Source organism: Poecile atricapillus, chromosome 4 (assembly GCF_030490865.1).
Source record: "Poecile atricapillus isolate bPoeAtr1 chromosome 4, bPoeAtr1.hap1, whole genome shotgun sequence".
NCBI classification, from domain to species: Eukaryota; Metazoa; Chordata; class Aves; order Passeriformes; family Paridae; genus Poecile; species Poecile atricapillus.
Window position 1 is genome coordinate 48624745 of NC_081252.1, and position 22955 is coordinate 48647699.

At 40.4% G+C, this 22955-nt stretch overlaps 1 protein-coding gene across 7 annotated transcripts in view; it reads left to right on the forward strand.

The window, feature by feature from the left end:
* DLC1 (DLC1 Rho GTPase activating protein) overlaps positions 1-22955 on the forward strand; it is a 214387-nt gene that overhangs the window by 171848 nt on the left and 19584 nt on the right. For 5 of the 7 annotated variants that reach the window (XM_058837757.1, XM_058837758.1, XM_058837761.1 and 2 more), the window contains 2 exons: positions 17367-17438; positions 20503-20584. In XM_058837757.1, coding sequence (XP_058693740.1) covers positions 17367-17438; positions 20503-20584 — 154 coding nt within the window. Of the gene's footprint in view, positions 1-4514; positions 4661-4762; positions 4911-17366; positions 17439-20502; positions 20585-22955 lie in introns of those variants that run through there. The other 2 variants (XM_058837762.1, XM_058837763.1) reach the window with 2 other exon arrangements.

Sequence of the window (22955 nt, forward strand, 5' to 3'; positions counted from 1 at the left end):
CTAATGCAGTGTAACAGTCAGTCCCCCTTAACTTGCATATCCATTAGATCTCACGCAATCATTTTTACCATTTTTACCATTTTACACGCATGCAGAGGTTTTAATCCTGATAATAGCAGGTTCAGATTCCTTTGTGTGAAACAGTGATCAATTATGGATGCTGTCTTTTTCAGTAATAGTACAGTTATTCTGAAATTTCTAAATATAAGGAAGAAGGACTTCTGTGTGCCACAAGCCATATGCTTACTCTGGATCATCTGTGAGCTCTCATCAAAGTTTGGAAATTCTAACTATGCTTCTGTAAGCAGTTCTTCTAGATAAGGTTTGGTTTACCTACTTTCCTTGCTTTCTTGAACATTAAATTCTGTTGGTTATTTTTGCAAAGGTAAATCAACTTTTTAAGGTAAAAATATGGCTTTTAATTGAAGGGAAGGCTGACAGCATAAAATTCTGCAGTCTTGAAAAACAAACCTACATCTGTGACAGCATCTTAGCCACAATATGGGAAAGATACCCTACATCTTCAAAAATTTCTACAAACCAATGGTATTTCATGTAAGCTAAACAGTTTATCCTCTCTGTTTAAAGTTGAATGAAAATATTGATTTTTCTCTCCTATTTTATTTTTCCGTATTTATATTTTATCAAATCGTTCCTTTGTCAATTTAATTCTATTTTTGTTTATTATTCTGTAGTGCCTTTATAGAATAGAATCTTTCTTCAATACAGTGTGAACTTCATTATTTGATTTCCAAACTGTTGAACTCACAGTGATTGATGGCATTCAAAAGCAGGCAAAAGCACAGAGCTCTCACCTCTTCCTTGAAAATAGATGCTTATATGGACCACAAAGAATAAGGCAAGGGTAATTTTCTTCATTGTTTTTACTGTTTAAAAGAAGGAGGACAACATCCAACTGAATGTTGCCTGGGATCAGCTACAAGAGTCTAATATACATTACAAGCTGGTAACATTTCTAATAGTGTTCATTTTTATAGGAAGATTTCTAGAGCAGAGAGCAATAAATTACACACTGTAGAGCAGCACGTCTGCTTGTGCAATATAGTGAATTTACTATATATTTTGTTAAAAAGTATTTTGGGTAGATGCTTTTTTTTATTTGGTGATTCTCAAGCCGGTGAAACCATGTCTTTCCTTCTCTCTAAGCAAGGCACTGTTAATATCACTTATCTCTGCAAAGTGATAGTGCAAACACTCTTTGTCAAGAGGCCTGAACAATGACAGACTTCTTTAAGTAACTACTTTCAGTAAAGTCAAGTGCTAGAAAATTCAGACCATTATTTCACTGACAATGGTTGGAACATGAAAGTCCTTTGGACTGTGGAAATACTACATATAAATATACCCAAGTTGAGTAGGACTCCAAGCCCAGAACCAGAGGCCTGGAAACTCAGTTTGAAACTGCTCTATAATCTATCATGCCATTGCTAAGAGGATATTAATACTAGCATTTAGAATTGCAGTCATGTGTCTGACAATCCCGTGTTTGTACCAGCAGGTCAGTTGACTGATTGTGAATTGGAACTTCTCTGTGTACTGCACTATTTAGAAGAAAAAGGATGACAGGGGTACAGTTAACCATTAAGGCATTTGGGCCTGGGAGGGAAAGCAGAGGACAATCAAGTCCTTATTATTAGATGCCTTCCTGCAAATCACTCCCTTATGCAGCTACAACAGAAGGAGAATTCACCTTTTAAACTGGGTAATTGTGCCTGTCGGGCAACTCTTTACAATTACTTTACCATCCAGCAAGAGCTCATTGATTGCATTAAGGATAACAGTCCTCCACAGAAACAATCCTCTTAGGCGGGCTACTTCCAAAATCCTGTGTCTCTGTCAGGCAGCTGCCTGCTCTTTGAATAGCCAGAGAGATAAAGAAATAAAAATATTAAAGGCCAAAGCTTTCCAGATTTCACAATACTCTTTAAAGCCGGATGAGTGATTAGGGTGGTTGTAGCCTGTTAAACACCCATGCCTCAGGTGGAATGCTCCTCTGAGCACGTTTTACAGCAAATGTGAGACTGGTGCCTTGCTTCAGCTCCAAAATACGACTGCTTGAGCAGCCCTATAGAAGTCCTAGTTAAAATGCAAGCCCGAGTGACTGTGTGTCTTCAGCAGTTGATAACAAACTACAATCAAAGGCTTTCTCTTTTAGATTACCAGCAAGAATCTAATCCAGGTCAGTGATAATCCTCCAGCATCTATTTAGCAATGATCCCAACAGACAGACTGCTCCATCACAAAAGTCACTGTTTCTGACATGTCTGCAGAGACTGAATGAGGATGGAGATTCCTCCTTTACTGTGGCAGCTAATTAGATTTGCAAGTAGAACAGGAGTGCTGAACTAAAGCACAAACAGTGTTTCATTGTCAGCATCATCTTTAAACAGCCTTCATTTGCTATTTAGCAAAGCGGTAGAGGGGAGAATGATAACCCTTGATTTAATTACTGAGAGTTTCCCATCTTCTGTGTCTGGAGCACATTTGTCGAGTAATCAACAATCTTATCACTCACTCCTCTCAGAATCCTCAAATGAAACTCTGATTTCAAATTCTTGATTTGCAACTATCACACAACCCTTTCAATTTGGACTTTACTTCACTATTGTACACATCTCCTCTCATTTTTAGTTTTTTTGAGTTCACTTTCACAATGCCAAGTTCTCCCAACTTTTCCCATTTTTTTTTTCTGTGAAGTCCATTCTCTCCTCCTTCAAAAGCTTCCTGTGGGTCCTATACAAAAGCTTCCTATACAAAATGAAGGCTTGGTCCAGGAAGCAGCCTAGGCAGTCTGTGTTTACAGGAACAAACCCTGATTTTTACAGAGGGTATTAACACTTGGTGGTCTCCTGGTTCCAGCATTATTATTGTGATAGAAATGCCTTTGGGCCAGCATGATTCCCTATATGTTCTTGGTAATTTTTTTCCCTTTTTCCCTCCCTTGTCAGACTGAAAATCACACACAATATGTAACCAGTATATTTCATCTCTTCAGGACTACTCTGACACTTACTAGTCCACCAACTGCATGAAATGAAAGACAATACATACAGAAAGCCAATTAGATTTGGATTACTTTGTCTTTTCAACATCTGGGGCATAGCATATGTCTGTCTTCCCCATGCTAGAGTTAGGAATTAATATTTTATGTGCCTGACCTATCCAATAAACATACATCCTGACCTTACAAGAAACATTCAAAAATGAAGGTAAATGCGGCTATGCCAAAAAGTGCATGAGCCAGGTTAGATAGGAAGAAGTAATTGATTAAGCAGGTAACATATGTAAAGTTAAGCTCGAAGATATAGTGCATTTCCAACCTCTTCTGGGCTATTAAAGTAAATTAATGACCTAGAGCTGTGTAGGGGTTTCCAGAAACAACACTATAATGGCCAACTGGCCACGGTTTCCACCCTCTAGAAGAGGGAGATGTTTATTTTTCAGGAAATTGCCAGCTCAAGCATCTCATTATACTTTATATCTGTATTCATAATGCAGACATGACAACTGAACGTTAGAATAACACCAGTGAGTATAAAATATGATGTTGGCTTGGAAGAAAACGAACCAATCATAATCTTTGACAGGGTCCAGATATTTTCAAATTTTACAATACTTTCTTCCATGCTTATGGAGCAGTTTGGCAGCTGCTCAAAAGTACCTGGTTTGTGCCATTTTGCAGTCCTGAATGTGTCAACCACGCAACAAGCATTCAAAACTACTTTGCAAAATATAAAGGGGAATAAGAGGTGCAGAGAGCAACTCCCAGACACAGAGCTATGAAGCCAGGCTTTGCTTCACTATCTCCAGGACTTGCCTATCACTGTGCTGTGGTCCCCATAGGAAAAATGCTTGTTTTCCATCCAGGTTCAGACTGAGACTTTGATGGTGCTCAAGAATTCTAAAATTTCACAGCACTCATTAATGCGGTGTCTGGAGAAGGAGGGACTGGCATGTCTTGGGCTGCTCAGGCCATTCCAAACCTCTCCAGTTTATAACACCGAGGAACCATGATGCCTTTCAAGTCAACTTTCTTCTCTGAGAAGAAAGAAAAAGCATTGAGAACTTTGCTGACTGCTTTTTATAAACCTGGCCACCGCAAGAGCTGACAGCCATTAAAAACCAAAGGAACAGAAGGCACAGAAGCCTTAATGTCGTCTTTGACAGCATTACCTTTGGTTTGTGTAAGTCCCCTGGGCTCCCCAGAGGTGCAGCGGAGGGACAGGGGACAGGGGTGCGCGTACATGCGTGTGCAAGCTGGTGTGTGCACGGTGCGTGTGCGCTGTGTCCACGCGTGTCACGCCCCCCTGGCCCTCGGGGTCCGGTTCGTGCCACGTTCCCGCTCCCGGGGGTTTCTCCGGGGGCCGCGTTCCCGCTCCCGGGGGTTTCTCCGGGGGCCGCGTTCCCGCTCCCGGGGGTCTCTCCGGGGCCGCAGAGGAGCGGGCCGGGGGCGGGGCGGTGCCGGGGGCGGGGGCGGGCGCGCTGCAGGGGCCGGGCGGGCGCTGCGTTCCCCGCGGCCGGTGTCACTGCCGAGCCGCCGCCGCCGCGCAGGCAGGCGGGCAGGCAGGGACGCAGCCAGCCGGCCCCGCAGGCAGTTCCGCGGAGCCACCGCGGCCGGCGGAGACCATGATCCTCACACGTAAGCTCGGGGATCCCCTCCCGGTCCGTTTTGGGGGGCGCAGGCTCCGCGCATCGCGGCCGGCGTTGCGGGAAGGTGCCGTGGAGACGGCGCGTGGGGCAGAGGGGGACGGGATCCCGCTGGTGTCATCATCCCGCAGCACCCGGGGAGGCAGCGCTGGCAGGGGGGCGGGCGGCGCGTCCCCAGCCGCGGGTCCTGGCCCGTCCGTGTGCCCGGGTGAGAAGCGTCGTCGGGGCTGCGGGGGCCCCAGGTGAGACGGGAGCCCGGGATTAGCTCTGTGTCCGGGAAGCGCCCGCGTTGGCTGTGCTCGGAAGCCGAAAGGGTTAACACGGCAGGAGCTGAGGCGCGGGGGTACCGCGGGCGCGGAGCGCCGCTCGGGATGCGGCCGCTCCCTGAAGATCACCGTGGCGCATCTTTCTTTTTCGGTGATTTGTTTTTGGGTTTCTTTCCGTTTTCTTTCCCCCCTCCCCTAATTTTCGTTTCTCTCTGTTTTGGGTGGGTTTGTTTGTTTTTTGTTGTTGTTGTTGTTTTTTGGTTTTTTTGGTTTTTTTTCTGGGAGCCCTTGCGAGACGGGAACCGTCGAGTTCCTTTTGAAGTTTTCCGTAATTAGCCCGATGGCCTCCAGGAGCCCGGTGGCTCCCCCCGTGCGGCGGTGGCCAGGCCTGATGTCACCCCCGGCGGCTTTGATCCCGGTGGAGGAGCAGCACCTCCTGCCAGACGGGCTCACCCCTACCCCCCTCTTCCCTTTTCCCTTCTCGAGGATAACAGAAAGCCGATGCCGTTTTCCAGTCGGTCAGTTTTACGTCCCGTGTCACCCTCCCTTTCTTTGCAAACCACAGCAGTGACTTGGTTCCACCGAAACTGTGAAGCTGTTGAGCGATGTGTTGCCATTAACCTAATGAGTTCTGTTGCCAGTCGAGGCGCTTACTACTGGTGCAACAGGTTTATTTTGGGGGGTTTGCCCCCTCATATTCTTTTTGGGAAAATTTGAAGAAATAACTACTTTTAAACAATGTATTTTAAACATTTAAACAATGTAAGTCAGAAGATTCTGCCTGATGTGTCATAGTGCTTAACACTGATTTACTTAACACTTAATTTACTGATTTGAAAGACTGAGGAATGTAATTTTATCTTAGCCATCAACTATAGATGTTTTTATTTTTTTTACAGGAGTAAGTGTGATCTGTTTGAATTGCCCTGCCCTGATCAAGAAATTCCTAACAGCAGTTCAGTAACAATTCTCTGAGTCAGGTTATGTTTTAAGGCTGTTTGTAGTGAACTTAAGGAAGATAATAGGCAGATTTCTTATGAGCCTCTGAGTATGAATCTGTCAACAGCTCAGTACCAGACTGATTCAGCATCTGTCTGGCAAGCAGGCCATTGCTGGCTGACAGCACATGGCGTTGGTATTAGGTGTGTCTGTTGATTCCACAGCTGTAGCCTGCTTTCTTGTCTTCCCAGGTATTATTACTGCTGTCCTCTAGGCATCCTGCTCTGCATCTCTGGTAGAAGCAACAAAACCAAAAAGGCTGAGATGGCCAGGAAGGGGGATGGATGTCTCTCAGATTAATGAGTTTGGGTTACTACTTCAATTTGCTGATGGGATCATAATTAGGACTGAGATTCTTTGATTACAGAATACAGTATGTGTAAGAGAAGATGTAGATATCATTTTGACAAGATTCCTTTCACCTATGAGTTCTTAGAAATCAGAGCATTTGGACCTACCTTTTGTGGCCTGTTCTCGATCCCACCTTCTTTCAAAATAAGTTGGGTTGTTAATTGATACTTTTTTTTAATCAAAAGGAAATGCTGATGCATTGTTTTAAACACCATAAGGCTTAAACTTCCTACATGTCATAAAATGTCATTTCTAAGTGGTAGTTAACAGCAAGAGCATATCTGGTGGTTTTATTTAGTTTTATTTTTCGGTAGTGTAGATTCAGTCTAGGATTTCTAATTCTTGAGTCAGGGTCTTCCCAGCCACTTCTGCAGCTGCCCTTGGTAGGCCAGGGAGGAAGACTGATGCTGCTCATGGAAACTCACAAGTGCCCAGTTGATTTTGCCTGTGGTGGGGGGGTAGATAAAGGTAGTGTACTTGTACTCATGCACTAACCTCAACTGTTTATATTAACAGAAAAAGGAGATGAGGTGGCTTGGGTTTTACTTTTCCAGTTCTTCTAATTCATTGCGTTCTAGGCAGTGGTTTGCTTGAGGCATGTGAATTTATGAGTTCCACAAATATTTAGAGATGTAGTTTGCACTATAAAGCTGTTTTTTTTTTCCTAGGCAGAATATCACAGTATGTTCTGTTTGGGCTTCTTGAGAGATTCAGACTTCTCTTACAATTCTCCTCTGATGGGAGTTGTGCTACTGGCTTGAGCATAAACACAATGCACCCTCGGCTGGTTAAAAGGAGACAGAGGAAGAGAACTCATGTGCTCAACAGGATGGTCCTGTACTGTAAACAGGCACTTTTCATGCTTAGCTATCCTTCCTAGCGACAGGAAGAAGGAAATGAGGCTATGCAAAAGGACCCTGACACATTTCAGACAATGCCAGACCCACCCTAGCATTCATACACTATAGCCAGAAGACTTGGGGAAATAAAAATAACTTCAGATGTTTCCCCTTCCTTCTTGTGCATGTTATAGAAATACAGCAATCAAATGATATGCTGTTCACAAAAAAATTGCTGGTTTGATCTCCACTAAATAAAGAGATGATGCCCTGTATAATTTATATATGTTCATATATATTATATATATATTATATATATATATATATCAGATATATGCATATATATATATAGTTCTACTTACAGTTTGCATCTTGGTGTTTCAAGGTGAATTAATCACCAAATTCTATATTCTTTACAGTAATGTAATGAGTCTAGCTATACAGTAATTTTGGTAATTTCAGCAGTTCCAGGCATATTTCGTGCTTGTACCTAAGCAACTGGTAATTCTGCATGGTGCAGGGTATCAGGATTGTTTTGCATGTTTTTCGATTACCAAAGTTTTTTGCCAAGATTTTTTTTTCTTTTCTTTTTTATTTTCTCATCTACTTTCCCTCCTTCTCCTGTTCTAAGGAAAAAACAAATTCCATCATCAATGTGAAGCAATTTTAATGAAAGGGGCATAGGACTGGGCTGTGTTTGGAACTTTCTGGTTCTTTTTACTGGACGCTTACCCTGTCATTCTTGCTGACAGTGGTACCCTATCCCACTCAGCATATCTTTGAAATCAGTAGATCTGCTAGTACAGTATACCATTGGCAAAAGTGACAGAACCACAGGCTTAGCCAGCTAGCTGTAATTCCCTGAGTTTCATTATCTGAAAGTTGCAGGTAGTACTGAAGACCATTCTAAACTACTTTGGTGCCTTTAGAAGAGCACGACAAGCATTTTTATTTCTTAGGATGAATATTCTTTCAAATTTTGTCTAGTATTTGTTTCCCTTGGGAAGAACTGTGGTAGGTGAGACAGGATCAGGAAAAGATTTTATCTGGTCTCTCTCGTAATAAAGACACAATAGGATGGCTCACTGATTTCTTGTGGGGCATTTTTTTAAAGTCTAAAAGGGTGCAGTTCCATAGATTTGGGGTTAAATGTATTTATTTTACAGTTGTCTAAATCTTTCTATTCAAATGCAGTAGTCTGTACTAAGAATGATTCCTGAGGAGATTCATGAAAGACATTTGCTGAAGCCAGTGGTGGACAGAGTTTGATCTTCCCAGACCTGTTCTTGTAATTTACTGCAGTTTCAGGATCAACAAAAATATATCTCCCCCCGGCTACAAATCATATTTTTGCATTTTGTGCATGTTTTCTCTGTGACTCTGTGGACCATAGAACTGGATCCTCTGCCTTCCCTCTGTTCTCCATGAGTTCTAAGAACAGATTTCCTGCGCATAAGAAACAAGAAACTTTCCAGTGTAAAGCTTCATGATCTGATTTAAATTTCCTTCTTCCATTCATACAAAATGTGACTATTAGATCTTGTACAGAGAGAAGCATTTTCAAATATGCAGTATCACAGACAATAATACTGTACTAATATCTGAAAACAATATGTTCATAGTAATGTTTGCTTTGGAAAAATCCATGTTTGCATCTTTAATTCTGCATCAGGGAAGAAGGCAATTAGCTTTATGCTGGGCTGTTCACTGTCACTGGTATTTTGTATCTGGTGTTGTATCATCCACACAGGATGTAGTTTGGGACTGGATCATCAATGAGGTTGGCTGAAAGTGGTTATCATGTAGAGGTAGTCATTCTTCCATACAGATCTTCTTACATGTATGGATAGTTTTGAGGTTGACGTGCAACAAGCTCAAAGAAGTAACTGTCCAGAAAATCGGTTTTCTTTTATATGAACTATTAAGCCAGTTCAGATGAGTTCTTCCAGCACTGTTATTTCCTAGATCTGAAGAGGTAGCCCACATTTTGTGCCTTTTTTATCTGTCGTGCTGGGCACACTCACTTTTGCCTCCCTCTGGAGCTGAATGAGCCTTTGAGCTGAGCTTTGCACACTGTGTGCAAGCATGGACACCACGAGCTTGCAGACGGGGGCAATTGGAGGATATTAATGCAGTCTTGGGAGTAGCAACAGTTAATGTTTGCCCTTCAGTATGTTCTCAAAGGTCATGCTGACCAAGTAATTTCTGAGAGAAGAGAAGGTTAAAGTCATCTTCTATTTCCCACTCTTTGGAGGAGGATTTGTTTCTCACTCTGGAATCTGTCAACATGACCTCCATCAGAGGATTTGATTAACTGCTTTCTCTGCCCCAAATAATCCTCCTCCAAGACCACCCTGTGTTAAGCAGGCCAGATAAATAACCCACGTGCCCAATTATTTCTTGAGGGTTTTTTAAGTCACTTGACATCTTTTTCCTCTTCATCTGTGAACCTTCTTAAAAACAAGATGGGAGAAGACCATCTTTAACCTATCAAAAGAGTTGTTATTTGGCAGGAAAACTACCCCATCAAGCTATAGTTTTCCGATTAAACAAAGTTAGTTTTATTATCTTCAGATTGCATTGGCTTTTAAATTTCTTTCTTAATTCTCCTGTATATGCTCAAAATGAAAACAAAAAAACACAAAAAAAACCCCAAAACATCAACAAAACAATACAAAAACCTATTTAGGAATAAATTATTAATCTGCAGTGTAAACCAGGAGTTGTGATGATTCTTTTGTGTCCTAGAACATGCTTTCCCAAAGCCTTCAACAAGTTAGGAAGTAACGCAGCTAACATTGGGCAGCTAGGAACATATTTAATGGTGTGAAAATAAGCAGTAGTTGCAATCTATTACAGTGTGTAGGAAAAGGGCTTGACAGACACATGTGGAATATCCTTTATTTCAGTAGCCCTTTATTAGGTCTCAAAATTATGTTGATTTGGTACATTTCAGAGCTAATCAGTTGTGCTTGGTCCTCTTGACAGAGGGAGGGACCTCTTGCCAGCCAGGGCATGCTCTAGAGGTGGTGATTGTGCCTCTCTGACCTCCTGCCGTTAGGCACTGTCCTTCCTTGTTTCTCCCTATGCTAAAAATAGTGAAACTGACCCCATTTATTCCTGAAAAAGTTTTGTTGGGTTTTAGAGACCCACAGATCCACCACTGGGAAAGTCCTAGTTAAGTCCTCTGAAATTTATGGAGGCTCCCATTGATTTTAATAAGTGTTGGTTCAACCTCCAAACATTTGAAATATTTTCAACAAATGTTGTTTCTCTTTTTATGTTTTGAGCTGAAAAAATTCTGAAGTGATTTTGGTATGCTGAAGACTTACGAAAAGGAGGTTCAAGTTAAATAATCAGATTTTGCACAAAAGCATTTTGCACAAAAGCAGTATTGTGCTTGCTGTGCTAGCAAAAATATTAGTGAGCAATTAAAAGTACTATATTCTGTAATTTGGTATGGTTGGGAAGGAGGGAAAGTGCATACAGCCAACATTCACCTCTGTAGATACTTTGGAAACCAGTCACATTCTTTTTTTATTAGTAGTATTTTATTTTTTTATTTTTATTTAGCTTTCATCAATAAGGAAATAAACAAACTTAAATCCTATCAGTGGAAGTAAGCCATTCGCTTTTTTCAAAAGTTCTGCTGACCAAAAAAAAAAGGGTGTTCAAGCTTCCTGCTTTTTTTTTTCAGAGAAAACATCAATATATGATCTTAAACATCTGTTTCCTTACTTCTTCATCTGTTCCCACACAAATTCCAAACATACTCTGTTTCTTCTCCCAGTGTCCTGTGGTTTATACATAACATCAACTGCATAGTTACTGTATTGCTTCAAGGCTCTGTAACTTGAAAAAGCCAGTCAGTCCCATGTTTAACCCAAAGCCAGCAGGACACAGCACAAAGAAAGTGTTTTTTCAGTCGTCATCATGTAGCTGTGGCATATCTGAGTAGCATTCATCACTGTTTCTAGGGGCTTTATGACTAGAAAGCAGTATATGTATTTGGTGTCATATATGGTTTCCCTCAAGAATTTGGGAGTTCTCTTCTCCCCATCCCTCTGAAAGTTTTTAATAAGGTATTTTCTTAAAATTGCACATGCATCCATACTGGCTTAAATTGATTACTGAAGCAGGCAGCAGTAAGTGGGGGTCACAACATGTATCGTTTGACTGTAGAAGGTAAATCGAAGCACAGTGAAATACAGGAGCACATCAAAAAGGCAGCTGCAATTGCAAAATGTAACTTGCACTTAGAAGGTGAAAGGAGAAGTTACTGTCTTGGGAAGGTTGCTAGCTTTCACTTCAAAACCTGCAATCTCATAATCAGTTCAAGAGCTGTGCTTTATATTCTCTTGATCTAACTGGTTCTAGAAATGCATCCTTCATGGACTGAATGTGTCAGGCTGTCAATCTAGAACAATTGTATAAGATTAGATTGTTCTCTTAGAAGTGGAAGAAATTCCAAATGTGTTAGAAATTTGGCAAGAGCTTTTAATGGGATTTGCAGAATCCTGTAGTTTTTAGTAGTTGAACACTTACTGACAAAGTAAGTCAAGTTTGTGTTTGAGAGCATTATCCTTATAAAATGCCGTTCTTCACTAATTATATTTTTGCTTTCTTTAGTCCTCGCTATGTCCTGCGTTCTTGAAAGGTGTGGAGCACTAAGTTAATGATACTGCCTAAGGAATACTTAACGATATAAGTTTGAGAAAAAACAGACTTACAAGAAGGAATTTAATTATTTTCAAGCAACAGTCGCATATCTTCAAAGCAAAAACCATCTGAGGCCATGGACACATAACAGGCTTACTCTTAGGAAGTCAGTCATACTGTCCCAGCTTTAAAGGGCTGCAGGCGTATGACATTACACAGAACTGATTTATCATTTTCAGTGCCTGGACGGCTCATTTGTAGACAGCTGCCACAGTGCAGTTATTTCCCCGGTTTGTCTCAGATTTCACGTCTGTGTTCATGCATCTATAGACTGAGTGGTTGGATAGTGTGATCAGGTCTAGTGCTGGGACCACAATTCACGTGTCAGGGATGCAATTCGAGCACTAGGAAAAATGATTGCTTGTACTTGGGCAGTGGAATTCTATCCAAAGAAGAATATTTCTCACAGCTGTATACCACAGCTGGTCTTAAAAAATATGATCCTGAATGATCTCAAGTTTCTTAATAGCTCAGGATGGTGTTTTTGAGTTGAACAAAAATGTTGCAAAGCACCAGAAGATTCAGAGGGACATGTCAGGTAGGGAGAGGTAATTTCTGATACAGACAGAAAAAGAGGCTGCCAGCCATTTGCAGCCATTAAACTGGACCATCCGTCCAGGATGGGGAAGAATCCTTTGTGCTCTGTGTGCTCCGTGTGCTCCTCTGTGCCCTAGCAAACATGCAGAGAGTTTATGGAGTTTCAGGCATTAAAGTAAGGAGATAGTGTTCATCTCCAGCTTTCATGAAAATCTGGACTCATTCTCTGCACTGTATGGGAGAGCCTTTCCCTCAGGCTAATTCAGGAAGATGATTTTGTGTTCAATTTCTACAAGTCTTTTTTTTTCCTCTTCTGAAAGAAAATTCAAATAGTGAATTTCAACTGGAATAATTTACTTAAAAATTAAGAACAAGGTGCAGTTAAGCAGCTCAGAGAAACCAGTTGTTATGTATGACATTGAAGTGAACCTTCAGAAGTGATGCCCATTTTTTTCTGAAATTTGATTTTGAGAGTGCTGATTTTACCAGTCTCACTACAGATTTTTATAAGCTTCTCTCTTAACAGAGCCAAAAGGTGAGATGAGTAGAACTGATGTGTGGAGGTGCTAATATGATTGTGAAGGTGTCTGAATTGAGGCAAGAGGAAACCATCTGCTTGGAAAAACTTCATAAGATGTTTAGCACTTAGGTGAAAATTGAGTCAGTGCATGACTGTACAAAGATACATCTGCTTTGCACCTTGTCCTGAAGACCCTGAAAGAGATAGTGTTTAAATTGCATGTTATTTCATGGAAGCAAAAAAGAAGAATGAAAATAAATGTTGTTGCTGTCTTAACTGAACTGCTATGATTGTTTTTTTCTGAAAGAAGATTATTGCAGCATCACTGTGTGGTTCTTTTCTATGGGAGAGAAGGTATCATTAAACAAAAGACTATAGATACCTTACAGTTCTCCCTTCTGCAACTGCAGTTTCAAACAAGGTATTAATTGAGATATTTTTACTTTAAAGGTCTAAACTTGCAAACTTACAAGGTCAGGAACCAAGATTAACCAAAGTTTAACAAAAAAGGAAATTAGACTTTTCCATTTTCATTTACTATTCTGGGGAAGCACTGAGTTCTCCTAATCTCTCTGGAAGTGGGTAAATAAGGACTAATGGTTACCAACCATACACAAAAGGAACTCTTACCCTTGATTTGAGCATGGGGGACTGCTTTGTAAAACAGACTAACAAATAAAGCTGTTTCCAATAAAAATTTCCTGTTTCCTCTTTAACACATTTGCCTGTTGTTTGCTTACACGACACCAAGAATAAAGACTTCATTGTACTTCTTTTTGGGGATTTTAGGGATTTGGGTGGAGGTTTTTAAATTTGTTTTGTTTTACTTTCTAAGAGGTTTTTGGGATTTTTGAGTTTTGGGGTTTTTTTTAATCAGGACATTTAGAAATAATAGCACAATTTCTTTCTTGCCAGCGGTTTTTCATACAAGAACCTCCTGCTGCTGGGGGAGGGCACAGGATGCACGTCTGAAAAGCTGCACATACATTTCTTGCTTGGAATGTATACTGAATGGTAGTTTATTGTAAAGGTTTTAACTGGCAAGGATGTTTGATTCAGAAAGGAAGTGGCACTGCAGGGATGGAGTGGGAAGGAGGGAGTGAGACCAGTCCTTTGCCTGCAGCAGCTTATCAGTTCAGCTGCCAGGTCTTCATCAGAAACTGCTTTGCAAATTGTGGCTGAAGTAGGACTTTCCTAAAATAGGTTGGAAAGCAGTGTAGAGTTCCTTTGCAAGTTTCCTCTCCTCCCTGTGGCTATCAGCTGGCCCAAACCAAGCAAATGCTGTGCTTGACAGTGGGTTCATAGCTCAGATAATTATCTGTAACCTATGTCCCCTGGGATACTGAACAAAGGCTGTTGAATACTCTGTCCCTTCTAAATGTTTTTAGAAGTAGTTGGAAAATCTGATTCTGGAAGGCCTGTTCTTCTTTCTTTTGTCTCTTACTATCTTGATTGCCCTTGATCAGGATGACAAGGACTTGCACATAAATATTCTCATGTCCACTTGGATATGAAACTGACAGCTGCCAAACCAAGAGTCCCAAGGCTAATGCTGCTGAGCTGGAAGCTGGAATTTGGAAATTGTGGGAATGAGCTTCTTCTTCTAGGGTAGTTTAAATGATTTGGCCAGAACCTCAGGTGCAACCAATGTATTTTATTCTCAAACACAGATTCCAGTTAAGCTGTGGTAATAAACTTTTTACCTAGACAACCTCTCAGCTGTTTAAATTTCTAGCTCTTATTGTGAGGAAGCTTGTTCAGTGTACTCGGCTTTCTGTGCACTTATTCAGTGCACCTTGGGCTGGATTCTCCCTCTGACTATATTCTGATCTGCCTGAATTTCACACGCATATACAGTTTTGTTCATACTCTGGCTCATCAGTAGCCAGCAAGGCTGAGATAGGGAAGCTGGGTTAAAAACTTACCCTTCCCTTTGATCACACCACATAGGAGTACAGTCTAGGAGGAATCCTGAGTTTGGCCAGCTGGAGTTGAACAAGTCCCTCTCTTACCCATTCTTTGTGTGGGTGGAGATGACATGGAGAGAGCCCTGCCCTCAGGGCACTCCCTGGCCCCTTGTTCAAGACAGTACTCCAAACTCTTCACCCTTTCAAGGGCTGGCAGAAGACTTGCATCCCTTTGCCCTTCCAGGGCTTGCAACAGGGCTTGCAGCTTGGCCTATGAAAACAGGGCAAATTCAGCTTTTAAACACTTAGCGCTGTCTTGTACCCAATCCTAGGCATTTATGTAGCCTAATCGATGGACAGGTGCACTTGTGTTTAGTTTCTGCAATTCTTGTGGACAGATAGGAAAAATTCAGGTGTTTCGTTGCCTAAACTTCTTGGGGGATTCACAAAGGTATTTTAAAGCAAATATGCTTTGAAAATCCCAAAGGCACATGGGTGCCCATAAAATGTAACTTCCACATAACTGGCATATACATTTGCAGAAAAGATACACAAAGCCTCTGTGGTGAAAAAAGTCCAGTGAATGCATGGTCATCATTTTCTAGCTCTAGAAATAATTTACAGGTCATACATCTGGGGTGCTCAGTAAAGGATCTGTGAACAAATATTTAAACACATTGAAGAGTGCCTGTAATAGTAAGGAATCTGACACTTTTTCAATTGCACTGCAAGCATCTCCCTGCATTTTTTGGCAAATGCTTGTTATCTAGGATCGGGTTTTTTCCTGGTTTTAAATCAAGTAAAATTCTCATTCAATCCAGACACTTTTGCAGAATTGAGCTATAAGATACTGCATTTTATTTTAAGTACTCTTAAAGATTAGTTGCAGATTTTTTTTGCTTTGCTGCTTTAATTGCTTCTAAAGTATTAATCTATGGTCTTGTTTGTTCTTGCTTTAGCCTTACAAGTTTCAAATATATTTTAGAATTTTTCTTCTTCTTTATTAAATTTCCCACATATTTCCTTAGCATACTGAAATTTAAATACTACTTTAAGCAAAACTTTGTAATCATTTGCAACTGGAATTGAAGAATGCCTTTTCTTAATCAGTAGCTAAGTCAATATGTCTGTACGTGCTTGTTCTCATGTGGTCCCATAACCCAAAGGTGAAGCAAACAGAAGTTGCACAAATGCCTGCTTGTCCTGACTTCAACAGGAGTGGATTTTTAGATGTTTATTTATCTGGAATGTTGTGTTTTGGCTCACCTTAACCCCTTGGTTTGGATATGCGTCTTAGTAAAGTAGTTTGGCAGAGCACAAATATTTTAACACTATTGTAGCAATTTGGAAAATGAGAGGGGGTTGGAGACACCAAAATGTGCCCGCTATTTCATCCAATTTTGTGTACCTATGTCACACTGGGAATATTCCATAGCATGACAAAATCTTGTGATATTTTGGTTACACTTTATTTGGCTTTTCAATGCCCTGTATGCAGTAACCTGTATTTGGAGCAATTCTGAGCTGGCCTCTCTGTGCATGGTTTCTGCAGCAGGTAGCCAGAGTACCCTCTCCAAGTAGGTGGCAAAACTGTGTGCTGAGTTGTGTATAATGAAGCTTTTGTTTCCTGGTCTGTCAGGAACAGTGAATATTATCAAAGCCAGACAAACTTTAATAGTTTCTGATTTCTCATTGTTTGTTTGATCAGTTCTAAGCAGGGAGCTAAGTTCCCAGTAGCATTTTATTGAATTTTTTGAACATCATTAGCCCAATCCATTTCTTTAACACTTGGAGAATATCCTAAGTACCTTTTATATTTTCCTAGTTTGAGCCAATAGGATAACATATTCTTTATCTCTACTTGTATTAAGTAACAAATGAATTTATATGTGATTTATTCACAGTTAAGTATTCCTTTCTTTGAATGTAACATATATGTGTGTGAATAATTTTCTTCTGTGGCATGCTGTTTTGGGCAGTGTGAGGGAAACCTTCCTGTAATACCCCAAGTATACAAATACCTTGTAGACTTCCAGTGAAACTAGGTTCTTGTTGGGTAGTAAATATGAGTGAGCTGCAGTACAGTGTGTCAGTTGTTCTTGGGCTTGAGTCTGTCAGTACTGTCTACAAGGTGTTAAAGTGCACAGTAATGTGAGCTCTGCAAGGAATTTCTGTTGAGACAAAGTAGTTGTGCCAAGAGGACCATAAGATTTGCTGAACAAACCCTGCTCATGTTGATTGCACATTGTTTTTTCTAGTGTTAACAGATACTGTACAGGATAATCCATAACTGCTGCAGTTTTCATTTGTGCCTGTTTCTCTTACTATTAAAATGATGAGCTGTTGATAAATAGCAGTTGAGCATGAGTGACTTTCCAGAATCTAAGATATGTCTGATAGTGAGAAGAAAAGAAAATTGGGATAAGCAAACGTGTCTCAGTTCAAAGTTTCTGGAAACCTTTGTGCTTATTTTGCAGTGTGGATAGTAGAAGTGGTGGAGAGGAAGTTTTTTCTCTGCTGTTCACTAATCAGAGTCTGATTTGTTTCTATCCTCTTTCAGAAATCGAGGCCAAGGAAGCTTGTGACTGGCTGAGGGCTGCTGGGTTCCCGCAGTATGCCCAGCTTTATGAAGGTAGGCACCTGAACTCAATCTTCCCCCAGCAACTTTTGGACAAGGAGATGTAATATGCACCAATAAATGAGATTCAAGGGCACCACTGATGTTCCAGTACATGAGATGACTTTTAGGGACTGGGCTGCTCTCTGCTATACACCACACACATAGATGTACCAAACCCAGTATGACTGAAGCACATAGGAGTTTTGAATTTGTTTCAAGTTTATGTTTTAATCCGAATTTTCCAAACATCATCACAGAACAAATGTAAATGTTATTACTGTGGTACTAACAGTACTACTGTGGTACCACTACTCCTGTGGTGTTAAAACAGAAAGGAACATAGTCACTGCTGCAAGCCCAGTCTTGGAGAAATGCAAAAGCTGTGTATAGTTCCAGTGGCCAACTCTCCTCGTGGAACTGTAGTAGGAAATTCTGCATATGTGTGGGTATGTCTGTATGCCTCATGATTCCCAAATCCTGTGTGCTTTTTCAGAATGGTTTGGGTTGGAGTTAGACACAGGCTTACTATGAAGGGAAAAAGAACATACAAGCTGTTGTTGTGCAGATGCTCCTCAGAGGAGTAGCTGCCTCCTGCAGTCACTTGTCCTTCTCTGGGATGAATTCATTTTGTTTGTCTGCTTTTACAAGGTTGTGTTCAATTAGAGCTATTGTCTTCATTGCCTCTCCAACCTACTAGAAACCTGCAGGTTTGGCATATACTCTCATGCAGAGTATCATATAGAAGTTTGTTTTAAAGTGGGACATCCTTTTTGTATATGTTTATTATTGTTCAGAATTTGCCCCCACACCACTTAAAATTATTTCCATTGTAGTGAAATTATTATGAACTCTTAACTGCCTCTTAATTTTTACGAAGCAAACTCCAGCTGCTGCTTGTAAGAGCGAGCATAGAAAGTTCATTATTTACAGTGAATAAATGCTGAAAATTACAGCAAATGCTGAGCTGACCTTGAAAAATGATCTTGTTTAGCTTTGATTTGCAGCTGCATTGGCAATATGAGATGATAATAGCACTTTCAAAAGCTGCACTTGGCAAAACTTTTCTTTGCCTGTTCAGAAATTAAATTTCCTTTTATTTTTAATTTTTTTCTTTCCTTTTTTTTTTTTTTTTCTGTGCTAATGCAGATGCCAAGATTTTCTTGGGATCTGGAACTGTACTTCCAGTCTTTGTTACAACTGAGACAAAACTTGCAGCTGAATATGCGGGTTTGTGGGTGTATTATAATGCTGAGTCGTAAATCTCCTAATAAATTACTTGCATTCAGAAAACATGTGCTACCTGTGTTACAATTGCCCTACCTAGAGATTCTAAACTTACATGAAGTTTCTATTGTAACAGCATGTCCTGTCTACATCAAAAGGACCACAGAGGTGAGAGAGAAGCAGTGAGAGCAAGGCCAGCCACACGTACTGAAAGGACAGCTGTCCTTACTGAAAAACAGTGTACCATTGTCCTTTGCAAGCCCCCCTGGCAGCAGCAACAACAAAGCCAGCAGTAGCATAGATTAAGCATTTAAAAAATGGTCTTATGCAGGCTATAAATTTCTTTCAAGTCACCTCTTTCACTTAAGTTCTCACACGTTCTCTTGTTGACATCCTAAGATACGACTTTCCCAGCGGAAAAACTTACATCAGCAATGCTGAAAAATTGTGTTGAACATGCTCACCCTCTTTACCTGCACTTTTTACTTAAAACGGTGAAGTGGAAACCTGTGAATCAAATGGATATAGTACAAGAAGTACTTCTGAGAAGTCACCTGTATGGAGTGTTCCCATGCAGTGCACTTTTAATGTGGAAGATTAGTCAGTGAACCTTTGCCAGTTGCTTTGCTAAAACCACAGTTTTCTGTATAAAATACAGAATTCTTAACATTTCACAGAATGTTTCATAATTTGTATTCCTGAGGCAATTGTAGAAGTGGATACCCTGTCCCAGGAAGTGTTCAAGGCCAGGTTGGATAGGTTTTAGAGACTGGTGTAGTGGAAGGTGTCCCTGTCCATAGCAGGGTCCTTGGAACTAGATGAACTTTAAAGTCCTTCCAAACCAAACCATTCCATGATGCTATGAAAATAAGGACATAGAATTAATTTCTGTTGTTATAGAAGATTAATTAATTTCATAGAATTCATAGAGTTCATCTTCTGTTATTATAGAAAATACCTTTCTAGAAATTAATGTCAGTTTTAATTCTTTTCCTCATTCCAGGTCATTCTTCTCAGTCTATAGAAATTAAAAAATTCATAAGCAATTACTTGGATCAGATAATTGTGTTCAACTGCAGGACTCTGTTCATAGATTGTATTTCTGTGTGCCCTGAAGAACCAGCAGCTTTGGGTGGGAGTTTTAGCTGTGCAAGGAATGCCAGATCAGGACCTGTATGACAGTCAGGAATCTGTGGAGTACAGTAAATAATATATATGTGTTTGCTGCTTCAGAGCTGTAGTAAATTTTCAGCTCTCTGCCAACATTGTTTCCTCCCCCTCACTCTCCCAGTTGTTTACCTAAATAATCTCCTAAGGAAAGGAGGCAGTATGGTCTCCACACATCTTGGCTTGCTTTCTTTTCAAGCCGTATCTCATTAATGAAACGGTGTCAAACTTTTAAATAGCTTAATTAACAGCTAAGGAGATTCAAGGCTTTTATGTCATTCTTTCACAGAGTTTTGGCATTTACTGGCCTTTTTTCTTTAATGTGAGTTATTACTACTTTGATGGAGATTGCATATTTATTTTAAATAAAGCTAGCCTGCGTTAGTTTACACTTCTGATGTCAGATAGGGAAGCTTACATTTGCCTTTCCCATCTCCCATTCTTTCATCTCTGCTTTAATTACTTTTCTTCTATTCTGTGTATGAACTTTCAGTTATCAAGGCTGCACGTCAAAAATTTGTAGATGAAAAGAAAGCACCCCTGACATTTGAGGTGATAGCATGTGTTTACCCAAGTACCAATCACTGGCATCTTGATGAGCTCAACTGCAGGCAGCTGGTTGTTTGAAATAACGCATCACTGGGAATAAACATCACTTTGATTCCATCTGTTTCTTTTCCTGCAGATCTCCTTTTTCCAATTGACATTGCTCTAGTCAAGCGAGAGCATGATTTTCTGGACAGAGATGCTATTGAGGCGTTGTGCAGGTAGGTGAATAAAAATCACACTGCATTTTGAAACAAAACCCTTCCTTATGTAATAGAAAGTACCTGAAAAAAGCAAAACAAACAAAAAAAAAAGCACACAAAAGTATGTGGTTTTCATTAAAATACTTTATTGGGCAAGCTGGGAGGAGAGTGGCAGGAATCTTTGTGAAAGGGATTTCATAGGCATATTTTTTATTATTCTTCTTTATTTGCTTTCTTTCCTAACTCCTAAATTAGTTAGGCATGTGAAAGCAGAGCTGTGATATAGCCATCTGCACGTACAACTGCAGCACCAATTCCCACATAGGGATTGGGTTTTGGAAGCAGTATCAGCAAAGCAGTGCTGGTGCACTCCATCACTCTCCTTCCTTACCTTGGTGGGCAGCTGTGTATACAAACAAAAATCTGTGTGTATAAACAAAGTGCTCTACATACAAACCCTTATGCTGGCCTCAGTGCTTGGCCCTGTGTAACCTGGGCATGGCTGAAAGGGATAATGTGAGGGAATCTGATAGTTTATCATTACTCTGAAGATGGGTCTGCCCTCAGCCACATGCTCACATTAACTCATTTTTGTTGTTTATGGGCTCCTCACACAAACCAGTTCAACTGGCTCAACCCACAAAAAGGGTCTTGAGAGTCCTTCTCTGTTAGTAAATTAAATCAGTGGGAAATCATAACGAAGTTTACGGTAGGTGTGAGGAATGGGGCAGAACCCCGCAGTCAGCTGCAGAAGCAGGAGAAGGGATAGGCAGAGAAAAAGTGGGAGCAAGACTTGCTGGTGTGTGGCAAGATGTTTATTACAGAACTACAGCCTCAGCATTGCCAGTTTGGTCATAAAAGCAATCACAATGGCCCCATCTGACATCATCCAACATTAATCCATCCATCAGTTACCTCTAGTGCGAGTCCACAATCTTAAACGGCAAAAGAAAAAGAGCTTTAACTTCTCATATCTGCTCTTACCTAGAAATAAGTGCAGTTTTATGGCTCTCTCCTTCAGTATAGCAGCTTTCCAAACTGCCTGCAAAATGAATGCTTTTGGATACTGCATGCATGGTGTCTGCAACTCTAAATGTCAGTAATTCTAACAAATTACAAAACCCTTTTAAGAACAGCTTTAAGTTTATAGTGTTCTCATGCCATCACTGCCATACTTGGAAGGGAAAGAGAGGGACTGGAATTTAAAGTTCTTCAGAAATATTTACAGGATTTTCAAACGAAGAAAACAGATTTGTTGTCTAGTCATTAGGAGGGGAAAAATCTCATTAATGTTAAATTCTGCCGTACTCAGGTGTGGGACACCTGTTCCATTGATATTTAAATATGATGCATTTGTCTGCTTATTTGTGTGCCCTGGGACTTATAAAGTCATTGAACAGAAAGTACAGCAATGCAAATAAATGCTGATTCCCAGAAGCATGGTCTTCCCTTGCCAGGAAAAGAAAATACAGTCAGGCCAGCATACTTCGCTTTTGGTGCTCTCCTCCAAGAATGCTTTTCAACCTGGGATTGATTGATTAATTAATTATACAGGGGAATAAAGGTAGCAGATTGTTTCTCACTGATGAAAATAGCAGTGTGTGCTCTATTATCTGTAGGAGACAAAGATTTTAGAGCTTGAACTGTTTCATTCTGAAGCCCGTGGTTTGTACATCAGTTATCTGTTACAAAATAACTTTAAAGCTAACACTGAAGTATCTCCAGAAACATTCAGATCCCACCTCAAAATAAAATTGAAGTAATTCAGTTAACCATATCAGATGTCTGAATTTGGCCTTTTACCATGTGTGTTAGACAAAAGCAGTACATTATCACAACTTTTCCACCTTTAGATTTTTTTTTTCCACACCTCTGTGTTTAATTTTGCAAAGCTCATTAAAAACTGTGGAGAAGGACGTAGTTTGGAATGCTGCCTTTCTGCCTGGAGCCTGGGTTTATTTTGACTCATGCCATGGTCAGTGTGTAAACAGTATAGGGGTTTGCTCAGTAAAGGCTTTGAGCAGCTTCACAACTGTAAGTCTACTGCTGTTTTTTGACTAAAAAATCGGAATACTTTGGGAGTTACTTGCACTTTCAGCACAGAGTTAAGTGATCATTGTACACTGTGGATGGTAACCAAGTAGTAAGAGGTCTGTGCTGAGAATCTGCTTTTCTGTGTAACAGCCAGCATTTCCCAGAAGTTCTAATTACATTGTTCTGATAACTGTATGTGAAAGAATTGTTTTAAAAAGACTGTAGAAATCACAGTGACAGGGGTTTCTTTTTTAAGTTTGAAGCATTTTAAATGATAGCTTGCATCTGAACAGCATTGTTAATTATTATTTAATAATCTTATTAATGTAAGCAGGAAAATTAAGTTAGCTTTAAC